The sequence below is a fragment of the Lissotriton vulgaris genome, chromosome 6 (assembly GCF_964263255.1).
Source record: "Lissotriton vulgaris chromosome 6, aLisVul1.2, whole genome shotgun sequence".
NCBI lineage: Eukaryota > Metazoa > Chordata > Amphibia > Caudata > Salamandridae > Lissotriton > Lissotriton vulgaris.
The window spans coordinates 205,105,029-205,130,197 of record NC_141694.1 but is presented as its reverse complement, the minus strand read 5'-3'; the positions used below and the strand labels follow the sequence as shown (position 1 = coordinate 205,130,197).

Genomic DNA, 25,169 nt, shown 5'->3' with positions numbered 1-25,169 from the left:
AGTCAGAGGGCCGCAAATTCTGCCCTACATTGGTCTAGTGCAGCGAGTTGTTGTCGCATGGCTTTAAGTTGGCGCCAGACCCGAGATGCCCCTGTCCGCTGGTGCATCTGTTCTAGTTTCTTTGTTTTCTGGGTGAGATCTTCTCTCTTACGCCTCTACATTGTCAGCTGTTGAGATGGCCACTAGTTCCCCGCGCATAACTGCTTTAAAAGCTGCCCACTGTGTGGGAAAGGAGGTGTTGTCTTTAGCGTTGTCTTTAGCGTTATGGGAAAAGTAGACTGTCATGGAGCACTGTATTTGGTCTACTACTGTAGTGTGATGTAGGAGGGTGTCTCAGAGACACCATATTCGGGAAGGTCTCTGCATTGGTGGAAGAGTGAAGGTCGCGACGACCGGTGAATGGTCGAATAGAGAGGCTACCCCTATCTCTACGTCTGTTGCCATAGCAAGTAGAAGCTTGCACATCAGCAGGAAGTCTAGCCTAGCATATGTCTTGTGGGCATCAGAATAATACGAATATTTGCGGCTATGGGGATAGAAACATCGCCACAGGTTATTAGGGCCTAGGTCATGCAGTTGGGTCAAACCTGCTGTAGATAATGCATCTGTCTGGGTAGTGCGTTGGCTTGAACTGTCAGGGATGTTGTCAAATCCTACGTTCAAGTTGCTCCTAAAAGGATCCTGCATTCTGTTGTGGCTGTTGCTTCAGTGAACGCTGTGTGTAGAAACTGTTCTTCTCCTTTGTTAGGGGTGTCTATGAAGCATATGGTAAAACTTAAACCCCCCAGGGCAAAACAGTAGGTTAGGAGCCGTCCATTAATTTCGGCTTCCTTGTGAAGGATATCTCCCTTGAACTGCTGGGCGACCAATATGACCCGAGGAAAACAGCTGGGTCGGGAACCTATGGGAGTTTAGGTGGTAGCAGTCTTTCGATAATAGATGCGTTTCTTGGAGCTCACATATGTCCGCATTGGTGTTTTCTAAACAGGATAAGACTGCCTTACGTTTAACTGGATTGTTGAGTCCCCGCACATTTAAAGTGAGTATTCTAAGTGTGGTGGGAGTCGTACATCCAGGTGAGGACGGGTGGGCTCATCACAGAGCTCGGTATCATTGCTGCACCAGTGTTGAGTGGTTGGAATGCTAAGGAGCTCTCTCTGTGCGGATCTGCGTTGTAATGTAAAAAAGGTGGGCAAGGAACCCCAAAACCCCCAACAAATCTGTTGTAAATAACTTATTCATGTAATATGGCTGACAGTAGTCATTAGCCCTTTGTTAGTGTTCTTATCTCCTCAGCCTCCCAGAATACCTGTGAGTGTTCTAACCTATAACAAGGTGTTCTATGGGTGTCAATTATTATTATTATGAGCTGGAATAGTTTGCCATCCAGCTTGAAAATCTATCGAAACGGTTGACCCCAGCTGTAGGAGATATTGCGTTGTCAAAGGTACAAGGTGATGGGTCTGAAGGTCCTTCTCTTATGCGAAGTGATTGCTGCCAATTCTTGATATAGGACAGGGGTCTGGCCCCGGAACATGAGGGGGTGAATCTTTCTTCAGTATGTTTGGTGCGGAAGTCTTGGATGCAGACTAGGATGTCAGATGGCTGGGCTGTGGCAGGATGTGGCGGTCCCACTCTGTGCGCCCTGTCTAGCTTAAGGTCGGCATCGGAAGGGTTACCCAGGATAGGATTAAAAAGTTCCCTGGTTTATTTGAAAATGTCATCCGCTTCCTCATTGGTCTTCACCCCTCGGAACCTGATGTTATGGCGCCAGGAACAATTCTCTAGATGTTCGAGGTGGTATTGTAGATCCATCTGTTGCTTGTGGTTTCGGACTACTTCTTGTTGAAGAGACGACAGCTCCGTGTCTCTACCGACACTTTTCTCTTCCAACTCTGCGACCCTCTCGCCTATGATGTCAATATCTCATCAGACGTCTTTGATTTCCGCCGTGAGGTCCCGCTTGAGTGACTGTAGGTCTTCTCCTAGTGATACAAACAAGGGTTCCAGGAAGGCCTTCGTTATGGGCTCCCCACCTTCTTAAGCCATCTGTGCAGCTTGATCAGGTTTTGAGTGTCTGTCGCCTGTTTGACTTCTACCCTGGGCCTTTGCAAATAGGTCCTCCAGGGTTTTCTCTTTCCCTCCTCGGGAAGAGGACATGTTGCGTCTCTGCTGACAGTCGGAGAATTTGATGACAGGACCCATGCGATTTTAGGCAGAGTGTTGTATAGTGGGGCCAGAGCCCCCTGCCTTCCAGCGACTCCCCTTCCGTGGTGCCTCACGCCAGTTCAGCCCCCCCTGGATTCTGGTGCTTCTCGTGGGCGCTTTATGCTTGTTCACAGTCCGTGGCTGTCTGTGCGTTTTGCCCGAACGGCTATTGCGAGTCTCCAGTGGGTCCTCTCTTGATGCCTGGTGGGGGCTGTCCACAGCGCTCCCCGTTGTCACAGCACCGACTCCCACTGTATTGCCTGTCGCTGTTCTCCCCTTTAGGATGGGGCCCCTGCCACTAATGGAGTCTGGGGGTCACGTTGGCTCCGAAGTTAAGTGTAGGCCACCACTGGTGGTCTCCTATGCGGGCCAGAGGGACCCGTGAGCGGCAGGACACAGTCTGATTCCCGGTACCAGACATTTCTCAGGGCCGCAAATCCCAGGAGTCAAGCGCCCAACTCCACACTCCCAAAGCGCTTTCCTGCTCCCCTTCCCTTCGGACCTTCAGTCTGGGGTGCTGCCATGTCTCTCTGAGCCGATGCTGGTGCAGTCCCCAGGACCATATGCGGCCAGCGTGGGGTCTCGCGCACCCTTAAGTCACCGACCGGACCTCTGTGTGGGGACCACCGTCCATCTTTGCTCTCACCCAGCGCCGATTGCACGCTGCAACTTTCTACCCCAAGCTGGCCACTTGCCTGTGTCTTGGTGGTCGGGGCATCATGGTCCCCAAGCCACGGGGGTATTGCGGGATTGCCGTATTTCGGCCAAGCCGCACCTCAAAATGGCGGACCTCTCACTGCTCCGCTGCTAGCCGCTCGTCAGCAGGAGTCTGCTGGCCCTGTGCTCGGCGGGAGGTGCTCTGGGGTTGCCCACTGCACTCCAGCCATCGACGGCCGACCAGCTCCATCTGCTCCCTCCGTCTCGTTTCTTCCTGGAGGTCAGGGCGCTCTCAGACCCTGGTTTGCAGACGCTACCCTTGCAACTCGAGGCCGCTCTCAAGCCTGACTGCGCCCCGACTGGGCTGCTCCCAGGAGTCGGCGCTGATTGTGACTCTCATGGGTGGGGAACCCAGCGGTCGCTCAGCTCTGCGATCATCTGGGCGTTACCACCTGCTATGTTGGCACACGGTGCTGAAGATCTGACTGCTGTGAACGGCGAAACGCCGGTGCTTTTCCGGGCCGCCGGTGGGAGAGACGGTGCAACACGTCCTCTCAAGCCGCAATCTTGGCCACCTCCTCCTCATAACTATTTTAGAGTCTTGACCTGTTTAGGTCTTTTGCCACTCAAGTCTTCAAGGTGTTAAGTAATTTTCTAAATAAGCCCAAAGAACATTGATACCTTTAATTTAGGATGCAGATACTGGTGCCTTCTCTCTAGGTGCTTAAGTGCCTTGTTTTATTTCATGATTTACAAAAAGGGGGTGGTGATGAACAGAGTGTCTGAGTTAAACAGACCACTCTTACCCAGTCCAAAGATCAGGGCTTGATCCATCACCGTTATTTATCTCACTGCCCCATCCCAGCTCAGAACCTGGCTATATGCAAATCAGTCTGTCCCTGGCCCAGTGCATCATGGGAACAGGGCAGACTAAACTACCAAGCCAATTCTTCACCAGAAAGGAGACAAGCTACCGGGGACCGGTTTCTGACATTTCAGCCTTCTTCGGCCCGGCTTGCTTGAATCCTGATGGAGCAGTGAGAAAGGGACTCATGTCTGAGTATACCCTGCCACACCTATAGTGGCCAAAAACGATTTACAAAAAGGGGGTGGTGATGAACAGAGTGTCTGAGTTAAACAGACCACTCTTACCCAGTCCAAAGATCAGGGCTTGATCCATCACCGTTATTTATCTCACTGCCCCATCCCAGCTCAGAACCTGGCTATATGCAAATCAGTCTGTCCCTGGCCCAGTGCATCATGGGAACAGGGCAGACTAAACTACCAAGCCAATTCTTCACCAGAAAGGAGACAAGCTACCGGGGACCGGTTTCTGACATTTCAGCCTTCTTCGGCCCGGCTTGCTTGAATCCTGATGGAGCAGTGAGAAAGGGACTCATGTCTGAGTATACCCTGCCACACCTATAGTGGCCAAAAACGATTTACAAAAAGGGGGTGGTGATGAACAGAGTGTCTGAGTTAAACAGACCACTCTTACCCAGTCCAAAGATCAGGGCTTGATCCATCACCGTTATTTATCTCACTGCCCCATCCCAGCTCAGAACCTGGCTATATGCAAATCAGTCTGTCCCTGGCCCAGTGCATCATGGGAACAGGGCAGACTAAACTACCAAGCCAATTCTTCACCAGAAAGGAGACAAGCTACCGGGGACCGGTTTCTGACATTTCAGCCTTCTTCGGCCCGGCTTGCTTGAATCCTGATGGAGCAGTGAGAAAGGGACTCATGTCTGAGTATACCCTGCCACACCTATAGTGGCCAAAAACGATTTACAAAAAGGGGGTGGTGATGAACAGAGTGTCTGAGTTAAACAGACCACTCTTACCCAGTCCAAAGATCAGGGCTTGATCCATCACCGTTATTTATCTCACTGCCCCATCCCAGCTCAGAACCTGGCTATATGCAAATCCGTCTGTCCCTGGCCCAGTGCATCATGGGAACAGGGCAGACTAAACTACCAAGCCAATTCTTCACCAGAAAGGAGACAAGCTACCGGGGACCGGTTTCTGACATTTCAGCCTTCTTCGGCCTGGCTTGCTTGAATCCTGATGGAGCAGTGAGAAAGGGACTCATGTCTGAGTATACCCTGCCACACCTATAGTGGCCAAAAACGATTTACAAAAAGGGGGTGGTGATGAACAGAGTGTCTGAGTTAAACAGACCACTCTTACCCAGTCCAAAGATCAGGGCTTGATCCATCACCGTTATTTATCTCATTGCCCCATCCCAGCTCAGAACCTGGCTATATGCAAATCAGTCTGTCCCTGGCCCAGTGCATCATGGGAACAGGGCAGACTAAACTACCACGCCAATTCTTCACCAGAAAGGAGACAAGCTACCGGGGACCGGTTTCTGACATTTCAGCCTTCTTCGGCCCGGCTTGCTTGAATCCTGATGGAGCAGTGAGAAAGGGACTCATGTCTGAGTATACCCTGCCACACCTATAGTGGCCAAAAACGATTTACAAAAAGGTGTTGGATCTAGCCCTGATCTCTTGACTGGGTGAGAGCTTTCTGCTTAATTCAGAGACTCTGTCCCTCACCACCCCTTTTTGTAAATATTTTTGTCCACCCTAAGCGTGGAAGGGTATTCTCAGATGTGAGACCCTTGCTCATTGCACCATCAGGATTCAAGCAAACCGGGCCGAAGACGGCTGTAATGCCAGAAACCGGTCCCCGGGAGCTTGTTTCCTTCCCAGTGTAAGAATTGGCTTTTGTAGTTTGGTTTGCCCTGTTCCCATCATGCACTGGGACAGGAACAGACTAATTTGCATACAGCCAGGTTCTGAAACTGGGATGGTGCAGTGAGCTAAAAAACGGTGTTGGATCTAGCCCTGATCTCTTGACTGGGTGAGAGCTTTCTGCTTAATTCAGAGACTCTGTCCCTCACCACCCCTTTTTGTAAATATTTTTGTCCACCCTAAGCGTGGAAGGGTATTCTCAGATGTGAGACCCTTGCTCATTGCACCATCAGGATTCAAGCAAACCGGGCCGAAGACGGCTGTAATGCCAGAAACCGGTCCCCGGGAGCTTGTTTCCTTCCCAGTGTAAGAATTGGCTTTTGTAGTTTGGTTTGCCCTGTTCCCATCATGCACTGGGACAGGAACAGACTAATTTGCATACAGCCAGGTTCTGAAACTGGGATGGTGCAGTGAGCTAAAAAACGGTGTTGGATCTAGCCCTGATCTCTTGACTGGGTGAGAGCTTTCTGCTTAATTCAGAGACTCTGTCCCTCACCACCCCTTTTTGTAAATATTTTTGTCCACCCTAAGCGTGGAAGGGTATTCTCAGATGTGAGACCCTTGCTCATTGCACCATCAGGATTCAAGCAAACCGGGCCGAAGACGGCTGTAATGCCAGAAACCGGTCCCCGGGAGCTTGTTTCCTTCCCAGTGTAAGAATTGGCTTTTGTAGTTTGGTTTGCCCTGTTCCCATCATGCACTGGGACAGGAACAGACTAATTTGCATACAGCCAGGTTCTGAAACTGGGATGGTGCAGTGAGCTAAAAAACGGTGTTGGATCTAGCCCTGATCTCTTGACTGGGTGAGAGCTTTCTGCTTAATTCAGAGACTCTGTCCCTCACCACCCCTTTTTGTAAATATTTTTGTCCACCCTAAGCGTGGAAGGGTATTCTCAGATGTGAGACCCTTGCTCATTGCACCATCAGGATTCAAGCAAACCGGGCCGAAGACGGCTGTAATGCCAGAAACCGGTCCCCGGGAGCTTGTTTCCTTCCCAGTGTAAGAATTGGCTTTTGTAGTTTGGTTTGCCCTGTTCCCATCATGCACTGGGACAGGAACAGACTAATTTGCATACAGCCAGGTTCTGAAACTGGGATGGTGCAGTGAGCTAAAAAACGGTGTTGGATCTAGCCCTGATCTCTTGACTGGGTGAGAGCTTTCTGCTTAATTCAGAGACTCTGTCCCTCACCACCCCTTTTTGTAAATATTTTTGTCCACCCTAAGCGTGGAAGGGTATTCTCAGATGTGAGACCCTTGCTCATTGCACCATCAGGATTCAAGCAAACCGGGCCGAAGACGGCTGTAATGCCAGAAACCGGTCCCCGGGAGCTTGTTTCCTTCCCAGTGTAAGAATTGGCTTTTGTAGTTTGGTTTGCCCTGTTCCCATCATGCATTGGGACAGGAACAGACTAATTTGCATACAGCCAGGTTCTGAAACTGGGATGGTGCAGTGAGCTAAAAAACGGTGTTGGATCTAGCCCTTATCTCTTGACTGGGTGAGAGCTTTCTGCTTAATTCAGAGACTCTGTCCCTCACCACCCCTTTTTGTAAATATTTTTGTCCACCCTAAGCGTGGAAGGGTATTCTCAGATGTGAGACCCTTGCTCATTGCACCATCAGGATTCAAGCAAACCGGGCCGAAGACGGCTGTAACGCCAGAAACCGGTCCCCGGGAGCTTGTTTCCTTCCCAGTGTAAGAATTGGCTTTTGTAGTTTGGTTTGCCGTGTTCCCATCATGCACTGGGACAGGAACAGACTAATTTGCATACAGCCAGGTTCTGAAACTGGGATGGTGCAGTGAGCTAAAAAACGGTGTTGGATCTAGCCCTGATCTCTTGACTGGGTGAGAGCTTTCTGCTTAATTCAGAGACTCTGTCCCTCACCACCCCTTTTTGTAAATATTTTTGTCCACCCTAAGCGTGGAAGGGTATTCTCAGATGTGAGACCCTTGCTCATTGCACCATCAGGATTCAAGCAAACCGGGCCGAAGACGGCTGTAATGCCAGAAACCGGTCCCCGGGAGCTTGTTTCCTTCCCAGTGTAAGAATTGGCTTTTGTAGTTTGGTTTGCCCTGTTCCCATCATGCACTGGGACAGGAACAGACTAATTTGCATACAGCCAGGTTCTGAAACTGGGATGGTGCAGTGAGCTAAAAAACGGTGTTGGATCTAGCCCTGATCTCTTGACTGGGTGAGAGCTTTCTGCTTAATTCAGAGACTCTGTCCCTCACCACCCCTTTTTGTAAATATTTTTGTCCACCCTAAGCGTGGAAGGGTATTCTCAGATGTGAGACCCTTGCTCATTGCACCATCAGGATTCAAGCAAACCGGGCCGAAGACGGCTGTAATGCCAGAAACCGGTCCCCGGGAGCTTGTTTCCTTCCCAGTGTAAGAATTGGCTTTTGTAGTTTGGTTTGCCCTGTTCCCATCATGCACTGGGACAGGAACAGACTAATTTGCATACAGCCAGGTTCTGAAACTGGGATGGTGCAGTGAGCTAAAAAACGGTGTTGGATCTAGCCCTGATCTCTTGACTGGGTGAGAGCTTTCTGCTTAATTCAGAGACTCTGTCCCTCACCACCCCTTTTTGTAAATATTTTTGTCCACCCTAAGCGTGGAAGGGTATTCTCAGATGTGAGACCCTTGCTCATTGCACCATCAGGATTCAAGCAAACCGGGCCGAAGACGGCTGTAATGCCAGAAACCGGTCCCCGGGAGCTTGTTTCCTTCCCAGTGTAAGAATTGGCTTTTGTAGTTTGGTTTGCCCTGTTCCCATCATGCACTGGGACAGGAACAGACTAATTTGCATACAGCCAGGTTCTGAAACTGGGATGGTGCAGTGAGCTAAAAAACGGTGTTGGATCTAGCCCTGATCTCTTGACTGGGTGAGAGCTTTCTGCTTAATTCAGAGACTCTGTCCCTCACCACCCCTTTTTGTAAATATTTTTGTCCACCCTAAGCGTGGAAGGGTATTCTCAGATGTGAGACCCTTGCTCATTGCACCATCAGGATTCAAGCAAACCGGGCCGAAGACGGCTGTAATGCCAGAAACCGGTCCCCGGGAGCTTGTTTCCTTCCCAGTGTAAGAATTGGCTTTTGTAGTTTGGTTTGCCCTGTTCCCATCATGCACTGGGACAGGAACAGACTAATTTGCATACAGCCAGGTTCTGAAACTGGGATGGTGCAGTGAGCTAAAAAACGGTGTTGGATCTAGCCCTGATCTCTTGACTGGGTGAGAGCTTTCTGCTTAATTCAGAGACTCTGTCCCTCACCACCCCTTTTTGTAAATATTTTTGTCCACCCTAAGCGTGGAAGGGTATTCTCAGATGTGAGACCCTTGCTCATTGCACCATCAGGATTCAAGCAAACCGGGCCGAAGACGGCTGTAATGCCAGAAACCGGTCCCCGGGAGCTTGTTTCCTTCCCAGTGTAAGAATTGGCTTTTGTAGTTTGGTTTGCCCTGTTCCCATCATGCACTGGGACAGGAACAGACTAATTTGCATACAGCCAGGTTCTGAAACTGGGATGGTGCAGTGAGCTAAAAAACGGTGTTGGATCTAGCCCTGATCTCTTGACTGGGTGAGAGCTTTCTGCTTAATTCAGAGACTCTGTCCCTCACCACCCCTTTTTGTAAATATTTTTGTCCACCCTAAGCGTGGAAGGGTATTCTCAGATGTGAGACCCTTGCTCATTGCACCATCAGGATTCAAGCAAACCGGGCCGAAGACGGCTGTAATGCCAGAAACCGGTCCCCGGGAGCTTGTTTCCTTCCCAGTGTAAGAATTGGCTTTTGTAGTTTGGTTTGCCCTGTTCCCATCATGCACTGGGACAGGAACAGACTAATTTGCATACAGCCAGGTTCTGAAACTGGGATGGTGCAGTGAGCTAAAAAACGGTGTTGGATCTAGCCCTGATCTCTTGACTGGGTGAGAGCTTTCTGCTTAATTCAGAGACTCTGTCCCTCACCACCCCTTTTTGTAAATATTTTTGTCCACCCTAAGCGTGGAAGGGTATTCTCAGATGTGAGACCCTTGCTCATTGCACCATCAGGATTCAAGCAAACCGGGCCGAAGACGGCTGTAATGCCAGAAACCGGTCCCCGGGAGCTTGTTTCCTTCCCAGTGTAAGAATTGGCTTTTGTAGTTTGGTTTGCCCTGTTCCCATCATGCACTGGGACAGGAACAGACTAATTTGCATACAGCCAGGTTCTGAAACTGGGATGGTGCAGTGAGCTAAAAAACGGTGTTGGATCTAGCCCTGATCTCTTGACTGGGTGAGAGCTTTCTGCTTAATTCAGAGACTCTGTCCCTCACCACCCCTTTTTGTAAATATTGTTTTATTTCAGGCACTGGAGGAGCCAAAAATGAAAATCCAAAATGTAATGGATAAACTGGAGTCCAATAAAGACCAATCAGGATGTAACAGAGGGCAAATAACAATTTACTCCATATACATATTTCATAGCATTCTCTGTATTTATGTAATGCACTGTATTACTATATAGTTTTGGCAATAGAATACTGTATATTAACAAGTGTTGGGGGACCATACACTATTGTAGACATTATTTAATATGCATATACTTTAATTGCACATTGATGCATGTTTTACAGTTGCATTGCACACGTATTTTGCTAACCTGACAATGACTCTCTCCTCTCCCAGAGAGCTCTTCAAAATAGTGGACTCGGTCTGCACGTTACAGATACAGGACCGTGTTGCAGGCACCCAGGAATTCTGTGATAAAATCGCATGATTCTTCCACTCGAAGATTGCGGACATCTACCTGAATCTTGAAGCACAAAGATCTGTTACCCCTCCCCCGCCTGTCCCCTCCTCTCTGTTCCCGAAGGAGGTTTCTTTCACCGCCTCCAAGAGTCTGTTAGAGTTTCCGCATTTATCCTATCAGGAGCTTGACCTGCTTTTAAGTAAGACAAGGTCGGGATCCCCATTGGACTTGTGTCCCCTTAAAGTCCTGAAGGACTGCAGAGACTCCCTGCTCCCTTTTCTACTTGGCATCATGAATAGGGCCATGAGAGAGGGCATTTTCCCATCTGAATGGAAGAATGCGGTGGTCAAGCCCCTCCTAAAGAAGCCCACACTTGATCCAGAGGTGCTAAAGAATTATCGCCCCATTTCTTTGCTCCCAACACCTGCAAGGATGCTTGAGACTTATCTCAATCAACATCTGGCGGCTTTTCTTGACTCCTCAGATCTCCTGGATCAATCTCAGTACGGCTTCAGGAAACACCATAGTACCGAGTCAGCCCTCACGGTCGTATTGAATAACATCCACATGGAGGTAGACCAGGGACATTCCACCATCCTGGTCCTTTTAGACCTCACGGCCTCCTTTGATACCCTGTCCCCCTCGGTGCTAACATCTCGCCTGAGGGAGATAGGGGTGGAAGGGGCGGCCTTGAGTCTGCTGGCCTCTTTTCTCGACCAGAGGGTACAGAGGGTTAAGCTGGGAGATTTTCTATCTCCATCCCTACCTGTGCAATGTGGGGTCCCACAGGGGTAAGCATTAAGCCCGACCCTGTTTAACATCTACGTGACCCCACTTGCCAAGTTGGTTAGATCTTTTGGAATGGAGGTAGTCTCCTATGCAGATGACACACAGATCTTGGTGTCCCTCTCTCACCCTGATGGCTCGTCCCCGCTCAACTTTAGGAACTGCATGGAAGCAGTGTCACAATGGATGATTTACAATTCATTAAAGTTGAACGGGGAGAAGACGGAGATCCTGGTGTTCGGCCCTAACAATAACATCTGGTCACCTGAATGGTGGCCGTCCTCGCTGGGGTCTTGTCCCACCCCCACGGAGTCAGCGGGGAATCTGGGAGTATTGATTGCACCTGCCTTTCCATGACTTTGCAGGTAAATAGAACTGTTGCTACCTGCTGGGGGATTATCAAAATACTCAGGAAAATAAAACATTACCTGTCCCCCCAGGCGCGGAAGCAAGTGTTGGTAGCACCTGTCGCCTCGCAACTCGATTATTGTAACGCCCTATACATCGGTATGAATAAGTGCCTAACACAGCGTCTTCAGACCGCCCATAATGCGGCTGCCAAATTTGTTCTGGACGCCCCCAGACTAGCGTAATCGACAGCAGCTAGGAAAGCCTTACATTGGCTTCCTATTGAAGCGAGGATCACCTTTAAAGTGCTCCACCTGACTCATAGTGCACTCTCTGGCAATGGTGCAGGAGGGGTCAAGAAACTGCTGGCCCCTTATGTCTCGGGCAGACTCTTACGCTCCTCCTCAAAGAACCTGCTAGTGGTACCTCGCTTCCGTAAGAGCAGATGGGGCTGTAGGTTCTTTTCTTCAATTGCCCCTAAGCTATGGCATACCCTTCCATGTGAAATTAAAGCTCAGCCTTCTGTTCTGCGTTTCCGTAAAGCACTAAAAACATGGCTGTTTGCAAGGGCGTACTTGTAGTCTCTTTTTATTGCTTCCTTGGCTTTTCTGTTAGGCGCCTTGATGCCTTCGGGTTAAGTCGCGCATTACAAGATTCTTTTCATTTCATTTACAATTCTAGGTAGAGAATCAACAATTTTTGCAGAATTACAACTTTCAGTCAAGTGCTTCAGCTGCAATTAGAACCCATGACCATAGGGTTCAACACATGCAGCACCTCATCCTTTGCATACCCAATGCTAAAAACAGATTATCCACCAGACCATGGGCCCGATGTAGGTGCCCTAATACCGGTCAGAAACGGCCGAATTCGGCCGTTTCCGACCGGTATTACGGTTTTCAGATGTAGGGCATGCATTTACAGAATCGGTATCTTACGGATTCTGTATTTACTGATTCGGTAAAATTACCGAATCGGTAAATACAGACTCTGTAAAATACCGATTCTGTAAATGCAGATGTAGCTGGCACATGTCAGAGAAGTGTGGCTCAGGGGTTAGAGGCGGCAGACCCGGAAGCTGAGATCGGCCCTGGACCAGGGTTCAATTCCCTGCCTCGGCGGGTCTTGGGCTAAAAAATTCCACGGACTCGATAATTCTCGCTCAGGTGCCTTCTCAACTCACGGGTTCACACTCTGCGACTCTGGGCAAAAGCTTGCTTAATCTCCACAACGGCCCCTCGCGGCGGGATGCCTGGCTTTCACCTTGTGGATACCCTGCCGGGGTTAACTCACAGGGGAATAACAGGACGTGTTCCCTAAGCAAGCGCTTAGATACCGACCTCGGTCGGTGATTTGCGCTATATAAATACATGTACATTTACATTTACAGAGTGCCACAGGGCTTTAAGAATCGGTATTTTACCACCCATCCTATTGGGTGGTAAAATACCGAATCCAGGTGTGCATGCACATCTGTGCATGCACACCTGTGCCATGTGACACACAGACATGCCCATAGGGCATTTATGTGTGCCACATGGCATACAAGCCTGTAGTTGGGGTGCACCCTTGCAAGAATAGGTAATTACCGAATCTGTAAATACCAATTCGGTGTTCCACATTGAATCCTATGGGCTTCAAGGCCCATAGGAATCAATGGGGGATACCGATTCGGTATTTACAGAATCGGTAAATACCGAATCTTACAGATTCGGTATTTACCGATTCAGAATTACCTACATTTCCCCCCCTCTAATTTACCACTTCTTAAATACTGAATCGGTATGATTCGGTATTTTAGAAGTGGTAAATTAGATTTACCTACATCGGGCCCCATATCTCTTCCCCGTCATGACTTAAATGCTTCAGAAAGCTATTTTGGTAGAACACACAGAGTTGTATTTGAACTTTGAGTGACATGGAATGAAATATAATAACCTTGAATACATTATTAACTGAATAGACCTTTTCCATTAAAAATGAGTTAATGTTGAGACAGGTTTGAGAATGGAAACATGTTTGCCCTAGGATTAAGGGGTTATATCAGTGGTTGGATTTGAGCTTTGATCACTGTAAAGAAGAAAATAAATTAAAAATATATATATTATAATAATTAATATTGTATACATTAAGGTATAAATTTTGGTTAATCTTCAAAGTAAATGGATCCCTCAGATCAACTGAAACCCCTCTGATGCCCTAAAACCCTTAAAGCAAAAGAAAGCAAATGTAACTTCTGGATCAAGGTAGTAATACCTTTCAAGCTGAGAAAATAGATATATTCTAAATAGACTTTAGTACAGATGAAAAACATAGTCAGATAATCCAGTTTGGTGTAGTGGTAAGAAGAGTCTGACACTGCTGATGCAAAGGTAAAGTATGGTGTTTGGGTAGGTGGGGTAACTATTAACGAATTATTGTAAGAAAACATACTGAAATAGGTTTCCAGTATATCTATATATGATTACATTAAGCCTACTTTAACTCTGGTGTATAACAATGATAAACCTTTATATTGCATTTTGAATGGCTTCAGTCATTTAGACTCATTAACTCTGTTCCTTGGAGTGTCTGACATTCAGGATACTGGTAACTCCATTGGGTGGGGGACATTAATGGGCAATGACTGATAGGGTCCTTACTCCTTAGGGCCCACTAGCGAATTCTGGAATTTGGGGGATTTACTATTTCTGTGTCCAATTCCCGCCGTAATTCCTAATCTCCTCTCAGATTTCCTTTTAGAAAAGTATCCTGTTTTCAGGAGCAAAACAGAAGGTCCCCTGTAAAACTGTGGATGTTGTAATTCTGATGGGGCCGAAAATAGGAGTTACCAGTCCCATAGCAAATATTGGGTCTCTCATAATGCACACTTAGTAGAGGTATTTGAATCGGACAGAGGAAGAAATTATTACTACAATAGTGTTCTCCAGGAATATAAATGAGTAATGATGATTATTAGTTTTCTGTTCTCAATGAAGAATGAAAAAATGTGGTGGCATAGATGAATGCTATGCTACCCAAAACAACTGTTTTATGCAGTTTTAGTATATTCACACTGATGAGCTCTTAAAAATGTCTTTGATTACAGCATGAAAAAGATACCAAGAAAATCATATTTCCTAACACTGGGAGTTCAAATGGTCGAAGAGTGTGATTTGTTTGTGTTTTCTCAGTCTTATTCACGATATCGGGCCATATGCATGAACACATTTTTCCATAGACACAGAATGGGCAAAACCCTTTGATGAATAAGTCTTATTCACAAAATAATGCATATGTCTACAATGTATCGCCTTACTCTTAGACAAAGGAGAGATTTACAACATTTTCTAGTCCCCGGCATAAATCTCTTTAAACCTAATGCTATGAGCCCAGATCATCATAATCTCTGAAAATTTGTAGGCATTTGGTTAGGATTACTGTGACTTTTCCCAAGTGATTGCAATTTGTCCTTGAGATGGCAAATCATTTGCTATATTTAAACAAATATGTTTAAATATGTAGGGTAAATTACCTAATTGTTTTTTAGAAGAATTTAATCTGCTATTTAACAAGTACTAGTATCATTTGTTTCAATATTGTTCTGTTTAACATCTCAGTTAGTAAGAGTTTTAATACTAAGTGTTTTTATCTTACAGCGGTCAACCCTCAGTACTTCTCAGACACCACCAACCACCTCAAAATCAACTCCGTCAAAACCAAGAGCGCGCTTCTTTGGCAAACGAGGTATGTTCACAAAAATCTAGTGAAATTTACCTGACTAGTACATTCCAGGTCATTACAGACACTGTTTCAAGTACTGAATGTTTCGACTTCAAATCATTGTTTTCAGTTGTGTTAGTTTAATCGAAACAAAACAAGATTACAACACACAGATTATATGAGGCTATGACACAAAAGTGCAGGATTGTAAGCAGCAGCACTTGGAGGAAAGTTGGTCACACCCTAAGTGAAGTATGATCTTATTTTACTATGCCTCATTAAACCGCCTCCTGCATGCAAAATGCACATGTTCAGACATAATAAAGAGTGAAAAAAGTTTTTTTAGCTGCAACAGTAATCAGTATTATGTGTGTCACCTTTATGCAATTGCATAATATCTAAATACCATTGATGAACTGGAGGTCCATATCCTCTTGTCTCCTCCTTTACACCCTGTTCCTACATCTATCCTCTTAACACCCACATCAATATTATCATGCATGAAACTGTACTTTATTATACAATTGTGTTCTGTCTTACTCTCTGAGATGCTTCTTATTAATATAGAAATACTATTCCCATTATTGACTGCTACAACATTACAATTTACGCTCGGAAATGGCTTCCATTAGGAACGCAAATACATTTTTATCTAATTAAGTTTTAATGCAATGTTACGAACGTGCAAATCCTATGCAAGGGACGAGAGTGGGAGTTGGAAAGCCGGTTCTCCTGGACGTCTGTGCTAATTGCAAATTTGAAGGCATGGTCTTTTAAATATTTCAGAATTCTGTATCCATACAAAGATATGCAAATATGGACACAGACGTTTGTTATCATGGAGAAGAAAAGCAAAAAGTTGCTGATGGACATGCAGCAATAGATTACTTAATAAAATGCACACTTGTTACATTTGTGGATGTACAGATGTTAATTTATTCGCCAAATGCATGGATATTACACTATGTGCATCTGCTTGGAAAGCAGTGATAGTCCCAGCTTCCTGTGAGTATTCCTGCAATTCCTAAAGAATTCCCCAAAAAGTTGAAACATGCTCTGAATGTAGGAATAACCAACCGGAGCAACTTTCAGACTTCGCTATAAATCGAGCCATTAGTAGGAACAGACGTGTTCTAAGAGTCAGAAATTTGCATCTATGGTGGTACTTAAACATTTGGAGCAAATATCTGCTTTTCTCTGACTTATTAAAGAGTCCAGGAAATCTGTGATAGATTTACGTGAGTATTCAAATGTAGAACAATTTTTATCGAGTACGTCGCACTTTCAAGTAGAGAAATATTGTGCTAGAATTAATTTGCACTGTTTATTTGTTTGTTTTGAATGTAGAAAATGTGTTCCTCATAGAGAAATTATTTCCTCTACACTTTCATATTTTATGAGGCTGTTTCTTCCTACTTCACACCCTGAAAATGGATTTACTCACACTTAAAACACATTTAAAAGGACAGCATTCCACTACTGTAGATCCTCTGACTAAGGGACAGGATTATCCCTTCATAAATTCTAGTATCTGATGATTTTACATAGACAACATTGTTAATTAGTTCATACTGTACATCAGTTGCACAATAACTTCTTGGAAGTTGGCATGGTCAGAGGAACAGAAGAATTCATTAACTGCTCCAACCTTGTCTAATCACCAGTATTGAAATCTAAAAAAATGCACCAGGATATTTCAATGTGCACTTTGATCAGCATAGGCTCTCCGACAAATAGGAACTTCATCTAGCCTTTGCTCAACAAACATACATAACTACCAGCAACCATACATTTAACAAAAAATTATGCTAGCCCACAATTAACTTTAGCCTACACATTTTTGGTGAGGCCATGGGTAACCAAATCCCCCCCCCCCCAGGTCTATTTCTACACTTCTTCCAGCTTTATAGTTCCATTCATCAATGTTCCAAAGTGGCCATACCCTAAGGTACCAAATGCATTCAGTATCCTTCAAAGCTCCAAAGAGCAATGATCCATAGCATAACATTTACACAAAAAAGGCCAAATAAAATAAATAAAAATAAAGCATTTAGTTTTATCATACCATATTCACAACCGACACTAATTGTAGCTATGATCACAGAAACTAAACTCTGGGCTTAAAATCAGTGCACTGTTAAATGGCCTGGACCCTACTATTAACACAAATATCTATCAGAGTTAGAAATCATTTTGTAATGCAAATCTACCATCAAACATCCCCAGTAGGTATTCCTATATATGAAGTCTCACATGAGCAACTAGAGACAAAAGTGGAAGAAACACCAAAACAATTTTATTAAAATGTAATGTAATGAATAAAGGATAATGCACTACTAAATCTGAAGAACATGAAACAAAGCAATAATTTTACAAGTGGAGCTTGCGAGAGCCTGGAAGGGCCTGGATTTCATTACACTATGGTTCAACAGTTAGTTTCAGAGATAGAATTAGACCAGAAAGGGCAAATCATTTCCCTAATCTTAAAAAGTTTCTTAATTTCCAGATTGATGTTGATTTGTGAGTATGCTTTTCCCAGCTTCATTCCTTCCATTTTCTAAGTAGGCTCTAACATATAGCAATTAATACAAACTCTCACTAGTGGAGTCTTATGGAGTAAATAATACACGTGTAGCCTAGTTGGTGAAAGTGTACGCAGCTGTTCAGGCATTCTGGTCCTGTGTTGCGTAGGGCTTTATATGTGTGTTTGAGAAGTTTAAATTGACTGTGCCTGTGAATGGGGAGCCAGTGAAGCTTCCTGAGGTGTGGTGTGATGTTGGTGTGGCTTGGGAAGTTGAGTATGAGTCTTGTGGCTGCACACTGGATGGTCTGGAGTCTGTTTAGTAGTTGTTTGGAGATTCCCGCATAGCGAGAGTTGCTGTAGTCCAGCCTGCTGGTGATGAGATCTTGTGTGACCATCCAGCTGGTGTTCTGAGGCAACCATTTGAAGATCTTTCGCAGTATGCTTGGAATTTAGAAGCAGGAGGTGCACACTGCGTTGGCTTGAGCCGTCATGTTGAACTTGTTATCTAGGATGGCCGCTAGATTTCTTGTGTGGTTCAAGATTGTGGATGTTGGCTTGTCATCTAGGATTATAACACTCTTCAATCTTTATGTCGCTCCGATTGCCACCTTAGTAGAGAGTCACGGCCTCAGCTTGGTGTCGTATGCCGACGACACTCAGTTGGTCATCTCCCTATCGCGCGCACCCGGTCTTTCGGCGGACATCTTCAGAGCATGCATGCAAGACCTGGCTGCCTGGATGTCCGCCAATTGCCTCAAGCTCAATGGGGGCAAGACCGAGGTGCTGGTCGTGGGGGGCTGCCAGTCTGCGTGGACGTCGGCATGGTGGCCATCTTCCCTGGGCCCAACACCCATTCCGTGCCAAAAAGCGAGGAATCTGGGCATTTGGTTTGATGCCGCCCTCACCTTTGGCCCTCAGATCAATCAGGTGGTCGGACAATGCTTTGGGACCCTTAAAAGCCTCAGGAAGACGCTGAAGTTCTTGCCTGTGAGAGCCCGACAGACCTTGGTACATGCACTAGTCACATCAAGGATGGACTATGGCAACCTTCTCTATTTAGGAACCCTGGAGAAGAATCTCAGCCGCTTACAGGTCCTACAGAACGCTGCTGCACGATTGGTGCTTAGATTACCCAGAAGAGCTGCTTCTCCAGCGGCTCTCCGGTCCTTGCATTGGCTCCCGGTCAGAAGCAGGGTAGAATTTAAAGCACTTTGTACGTGCCATCGGATCATTAATGGGAAATCCCCTCTCCCTCTACAAGGACTCTTGACACCTTATGAGCCTCCCCGCTCTCTGAGATCTTCCGGCTCTGGACTCCTGGTTGTCCCTAAGGTATCCAGAGCACGGATGGGGGGAAGATCTTTTAGATGCCTTGCAGCCGCTAGATGGAACAAGCTGCCCATGGCGTTACGACTAGAGCCATCTGAGTCAATTTTTAGAGCTAAGCTCAAAACTGCTCTATTCGCTTAGTAGGTGTGCCGCTTTGGTATGGTCCAGTAATAAAGTAGCTCCTCAGCGCGGGGACACGCCGTTGTTGCGTCACCATGCGCTTTACAAAACCCCCTAAATAGAAATAGAAAATAGATTTCTTTAGTGGTCAGTGTGTGTGGAAGTTGGTCCTAGCTCCAACATCCACCAGGTGGAATCCCATGGGGAAGTCTTTTTGCAGAAGACCAACACTTCCTTCTTATCTGTGTTGAGCTTCAGGCAGTTTGTTCGCATGAACTCTGCTACCATGGTTATAGCGTTGATAAAGTTGGTTCTGGTGGTGTTTGTCTTGTCCATCAGTGAGAGGATGAGTTGGGTATCATTGGCATTGGACTTGACAGTGATGCCTTCTTATCAGATGATGTTGGCTATTGGTGTTATGTACATGTTTAAAAGAGTGGGACACACAGAAGATCTTTGTGGGACACTGCAGTTTGTTGGTCTCTGATAGGAAGGGTGGCAACCTGACACTTTGAGTTCTTCCTATGGGGAAAGAACAGATCCATTAGAGAGCAAATCCTTGTATGACAAGTTTGTGGAGTCTTCTGATGAGAGTGTTGTGGGAGACAGTGTTGAAAGGAACAGAGAGGTCTGGCAGGATGAAGACTGCTGTTTCTCCTCAGTCCAGGATGTTTATAATGTCATCAGTGGCAGTGATGAGTGCTGTTTAAGTGCTGTGATTCTTTCTGAATCCTGATCGTGTGTTGCCTCGAAAATTGTGAAGTTTGAAGTGGGTTTTGAGTTTCTTGTTAGTGGCCTTCTCAATCACTTTGGCTGCTTAGGGGAGCAGGAAGATGGATTGGTAGTTGCTCAGTTGATTCAGGTTGGCTGTTGGCTTCTTGTGTAGGGTGTTGGTTTCTGCAGGTTTCCATTCATGCAAAAAAGTGGTGGTCATGATGGAGGTAATGATGATGTAGGCCAGGGTGGTGCTGATTGGTATTGTTCCTAGGTTCAAGATGTGGTGGTGTATGGGTCAATTAGGGCCCCTTTGTGGTCAATCCGCATGGTTGGCGCTCTGTTATTTCTGGTGAGGGTCGTCCATCAGGTCAGTTGGGTGTCTTGGTTGGTGGTGGGAAGGTTAGCAAGAAGTTCCCTGGGGTTGGGTTGGTGTGCGAAGTTGCTATAGATGTTTTCTGTGGAACAAGTTGGAGCGGTTGTCACAGTGTTATTGGGAGAAGCAATGTTGTCGGCAGCGGTTGAGTGCCAGGTGAAATACTTGACAATCAAGAAGATCTCTACACAGCTGTTGGAGCTTCCTTTGAGTAATCCTATAGAGTTTTTTTCTTGGTGTCTCTAATGTGCTGGAGTAGCCTTGCAGGTAGTTCTGTCAGTGGTGTAGTGACTGACACTCCATTTCCTTTCTAGAGGATTACAGTGTTTTTTTGATGTTTTGGTGGTCTTTTGATGTTTTGGTGGCCTGCTTGTTTGATCTACTATGCTTGTTAGGTTTTATGGGTGCAAGAGAGTCCGTGCAGTTATTGATCCAGTTGTTGAAGATGTTGACATCCTTATCAAGATTGCCTGTTCAGCTTGGCTGATCAGTGTTGAGGGTGCTGAGCAAGTCTGCTTCTGTGGTTTACTGTGGCTTGGAGTGCTGAATCTGGTAGGGGTATTGACTAGAATTAGGAATCTAGAGATTTGGAAGTTGCTAATGGAGTGGTCGGTCCATGTGAGTTGTGTAGTCGAGTTGTATTTGATGCTGCCGCTTGTTGTGAAGATGGAGTCAATAGTGTGTCCTGTGGTATGTGTTAGTTCTGTGATGAGTTAGGTGAGTCCAATTTTGCTCAAACTTTCAAGGAGGGCTGTGTAGCAGGGGTCATTTCAGTTTTTCCAGGCCAAAGTTGAAGTCACAAAGGAGAATATAGGCGAATGTTCCACTCAGGATGAGTTCTTTGGAGATTTGCAGCTTGAAGTGCAGGTGATCTATGAATGGGGTGGCACTGTTTGTGGATCCAGTGCATTTAATGGATTCCTTCTAGATGATAGCGAGTCCTGACTTGTGAAGGTGGTCCTGTGACATAGAGAATGCTGTAGACCGGCTGTAGAGGCTGGGTGATGACCGGACCAGGGTTCCTGACACTGAGCATGGCCAGGTGCGGACTGGCAGACCCGAGAGCAGAGGACGGCCCGGGACCAGGGTTCGATTCCCGGCGCGGCAGGTTTCTGGACCAGGGTCAGCGGACTCGATAATTCTCTCGCCTCGGTGCCCACTCTGATCAGCGATCACACTCGGCAACTCTGGGCATTAGCTTGCCTCATCTTCACTAACGGCCCCACCAGACCGCCGGGGATGCCTGGTCTCACCCTGGAGATACCCATTAAGGGACCATCTCTCAGGGAAGCCAGGAAGGGTTTCGCAGCGGTCGAAGCGCCTTGGGACCCTATGGGTAAGTAGTGCGCTATATAAATGCCTATACATTTACATTTACATACATTTTGGCGCACCCGATCTGTGCAGCCCCAGTGAGCATCTATGATGCTATTGCCATTAAGTACGTCCTGGGAGGTGGGAGGAATCCAAGGTGACACAATATAATTGTATGTGCTGATGTGTGATGGGAAATAAAGTCCACTTGCATGCGTTCTTTTAAAGATTGTTTTGGTGGGAAAACCAGTAATGTCACTTCCTGTCCTGATGAATGATTTGATATTTTGTGGTGTTGCCTCCTGTGCTGATGGGTGAAGGGAAATTCGGTCCTCTTGCTTGGCTTTTTTCTTTAAAGAAAGTTTTGACAGGAAAACAAACAGTGTCCCTTCCTGTCTAAATGGATGATGGGAAATTCAGTGATGTAATTTTCTGTGCAGGTGGATGATGGGAGATCCAGTGATGTTAGTGATGTCACTTCCTATGGTGATAGGAAAATCCAAGTTCTCAACAACAGGAATTATTAAGAAAGGAAGCATTACATACAAATAATTGCTAGTGCAAGATTGCCATATATTCCTGTCAAATTGACCAACTTTACAAAAGTAGCATAGCACCATATATATATATATATAGGGCAGTGCATGATATTCAGAGACCTAGGATCATGCTCCATTCTCATCGCACTCTAAGCATCTTATGTTGTCAGTACATCATAGGAAGTCAAACAGCCCTCAGGTGCAACACACCCTTTTCCTTCACAGTGGCTTTTATCTGCCTTGTTCCTTTTCTTTTAATAATTCATCTGGGTTTACAGAGAGTACCCTCCACACCCTAAATACAGAGGTACACCATTATGACCACCGGCAGCTAATTTATGGGATGTTTAGGAAGACTGGGTCCCATCCATGACCAATAACTATTAATGAACAATACTGGGTGAGCTTTGCAAAATCACTTGTTTCTCCAATGGGGAGATACACTCTGCTGGAAACACTTCTTCACTCTTCTTGACATGATATATATGCATGTTGGCAAATTAGATGTCACCACTAGGTTTGCAAAAAATGTGTCTCCCTCTTGTTAGTGATATTACACAAGCTTGTAGTAATATCTTCTTAACTGCTGTGAAAACTCATCTGGCCTCTTTCACTGCTATGGTAAAGTCTGTATAAATTGTACAACAACACATGCTTCTTCTACCAGAGCTAACAGAGAAGATGTGTCCATTCCATAAAGTTGAGAAATCATGAAAAGAGGTTTCAAAAATTGGACTGGTTTATGGCGTCCGATTGCAAGTATTTGGCAAAGGTTTCCATCTTCTCTGGATTGTTGTATTCCCATGATTCCTGTCATTCCAGCAAAAAATTGCATTGAATTCCCCCTACTTCCCCTTTATAAGTTCTAAGATTTTCTAAGGCCTTCTCATTGTTAATCTTTGCATCAGCATCTTAAATCTACATCCTGCCATTTACAGTCAAGTGGCTCGCTTGTCAAGGCTTTACTTCATTTGAGGATAATAGATTAGGGAAATCTCACCAACTACACCCTGCCCAAGCCATGAGAGCAGAGGAGTTTCTCCCAAACCATGTCATTTCTCTGGGCACTACACCCTCCTCCTTGAACTGCAAAGAATGACCACATCTCCATTAGGAACAACAGTCACAATGATACATGTGCTGCGACCACACTGCCTTAAAGAATTCCCTCTGAAAGAATGCATGGTTTGAGATTCACCTCAGATCTTCTTTATTGGATCCCTGCATGGAAGCATCTTCACCCACTTACCCCTTCTACTGTATAAAACGTCATTTAAAACCAGAAAAGGCTAGCTCATCAGTAACACTGATGGGATTTTGCTTCCAGCCACCTTTTTCAGGCCTCACCAGTTCAGACATCACTGTGTATAAAGTAAAGGCCTTCCACCTACCTATGTTGGACATAAGGTCTCATGAGATAGTTTTGACAATGCAGAGAAGCAATTTCATTCTTTTCTTCTACATAACTCAAGCAAACAAAGGACAAATAGTGGTAATCCTGCGCTTTGCTTTTTGTGTTCAGCCAGATGACACCCTCCCAGTGGTCTGCCAGAGGCATTCACCAAATTAACTTTCCAGCTATTGCCTGAGGTCCAACTTCACCTTCAGCAGCAAGTTCTCAAAAGGAGAAGTCACCTGAGAATAGAATTGGGTTTTATGACTCAGTTGATTATGTAATACACTCATTTCGTCTGCGGAAATGGGACAGGGTTAGACATCCAGTATGCTCAATGATTCCTCAAAACTACAGCCAACACATCATAATTGGGGATTACTTCACCTTGATTAGTGGTAGAAGATGTGGTGTCTGACAAGGCTTATATGGCCATCACCACTACTCTTCAGTGTCTATATGAGACCTCTGGCAAGCCTGATGAAACATTATCAAACTCAGGGGCATATTACCAAGCAATAGCGATAATTATCGCTATTGCTTGGTTAGAGACAAAAATTTACCGCAGCGCTGCGGCGATTTTTACCGCAAATAAACCTTGGTATTACCAAGGTTTAACGCAAATGCGGTAAAAATCGCCGCAAATCATGAATATCGCTGAAAAGTCAGCGATATTCATGCATTAGCGAGCTAATGCTCTTAGCCATGTTATCCACCTCCCATTGGATAACATGGCTAAGAACTGCTCAGGGCAGGTGTTAGCTTTTGGAGATATTCCCGCTTAGCGCGAATATCTCCAAAAGTTGGTAATAGGAGATAGCGATGTTAGTGACTGTTTTCAGTCTCTAACATCTTGGCACGCCCACTTTGCATATCATTAGTGATAAATATCACTGAAATGCAAAGTGGGGCCCAAGATGGTCGCTATCTCCTACTAGCTGTCGCTAACTGGTGTTAGCGGCAGCTAGGTAATAGGGAGATAATTTTATCTCCGCTTTCTTGGCTTTTATTGATAATATGCCCCTCAGTTCCAAATATATGTGCATGTTATGCAAATAGACGTAAAAAGTAGCCCAGGCTATCACTACTGAACTGTGAATGCCTGAGGCACAATGTCCTGTTGGAGATCGAGAGCTGCTTATGTCTCCACCAGTCCAAAACTGAACTCATATTGATTGAAACAATGTTTTGCACTTTATTTGGCCTCTTGAAATCAACCTGGCCCACGTTCCTTTTCAGAAAGCAATGGATCTTTGTTAATGGCTTGTATCAAGTGTATCCTTTTCTCACCAGATATATCCTGCTTAATTATTTTAATATAGTCTAGTAAACAGAATACAATAAAAGGGATTACAAATCCCCAAAACTCCAAAATCAGGCAGGTAGCTAGGCTTCATATTAATGGAAAGAAGTCAGAGTTCATTATTCCAGCACTGAAGCAGCTTCATTGTACGCCAGTGGATCATATGTCAACAATTAAAAGTCTTGGTACAATCCAAAAGGCCTAACGTGAAAATATCAGGTGACCGCCATATCGTCCACTAAACTCCAAAGTGCACCCCAAAGTCAGGCTTTGTTAACTTCTACCTCAGTAGGAAGAAAGAATGCAAGAATACCATACGAATGTATCCCTTGCGCCTCCGGAATGCTCTAAATGCCTCTCTGTGACCC

General features: G+C 45.6%; 1 protein-coding gene across 1 annotated transcript in view; it reads left to right on the top strand.

Moving 5' to 3' along the window:
* LOC147707026 (uncharacterized) overlaps positions 1-25,169 on the top strand; it is a 686,292-nt gene that overhangs the window by 652,065 nt on the left and 9,058 nt on the right. Inside the window, exon 19 of the mRNA XM_086925617.1 lies at positions 15,126-15,213. Within this exon, the coding sequence (XP_086781743.1) occupies positions 15,126-15,213 (88 nt within the window). The remainder of the gene's footprint in view (positions 1-15,125; positions 15,214-25,169) is intronic.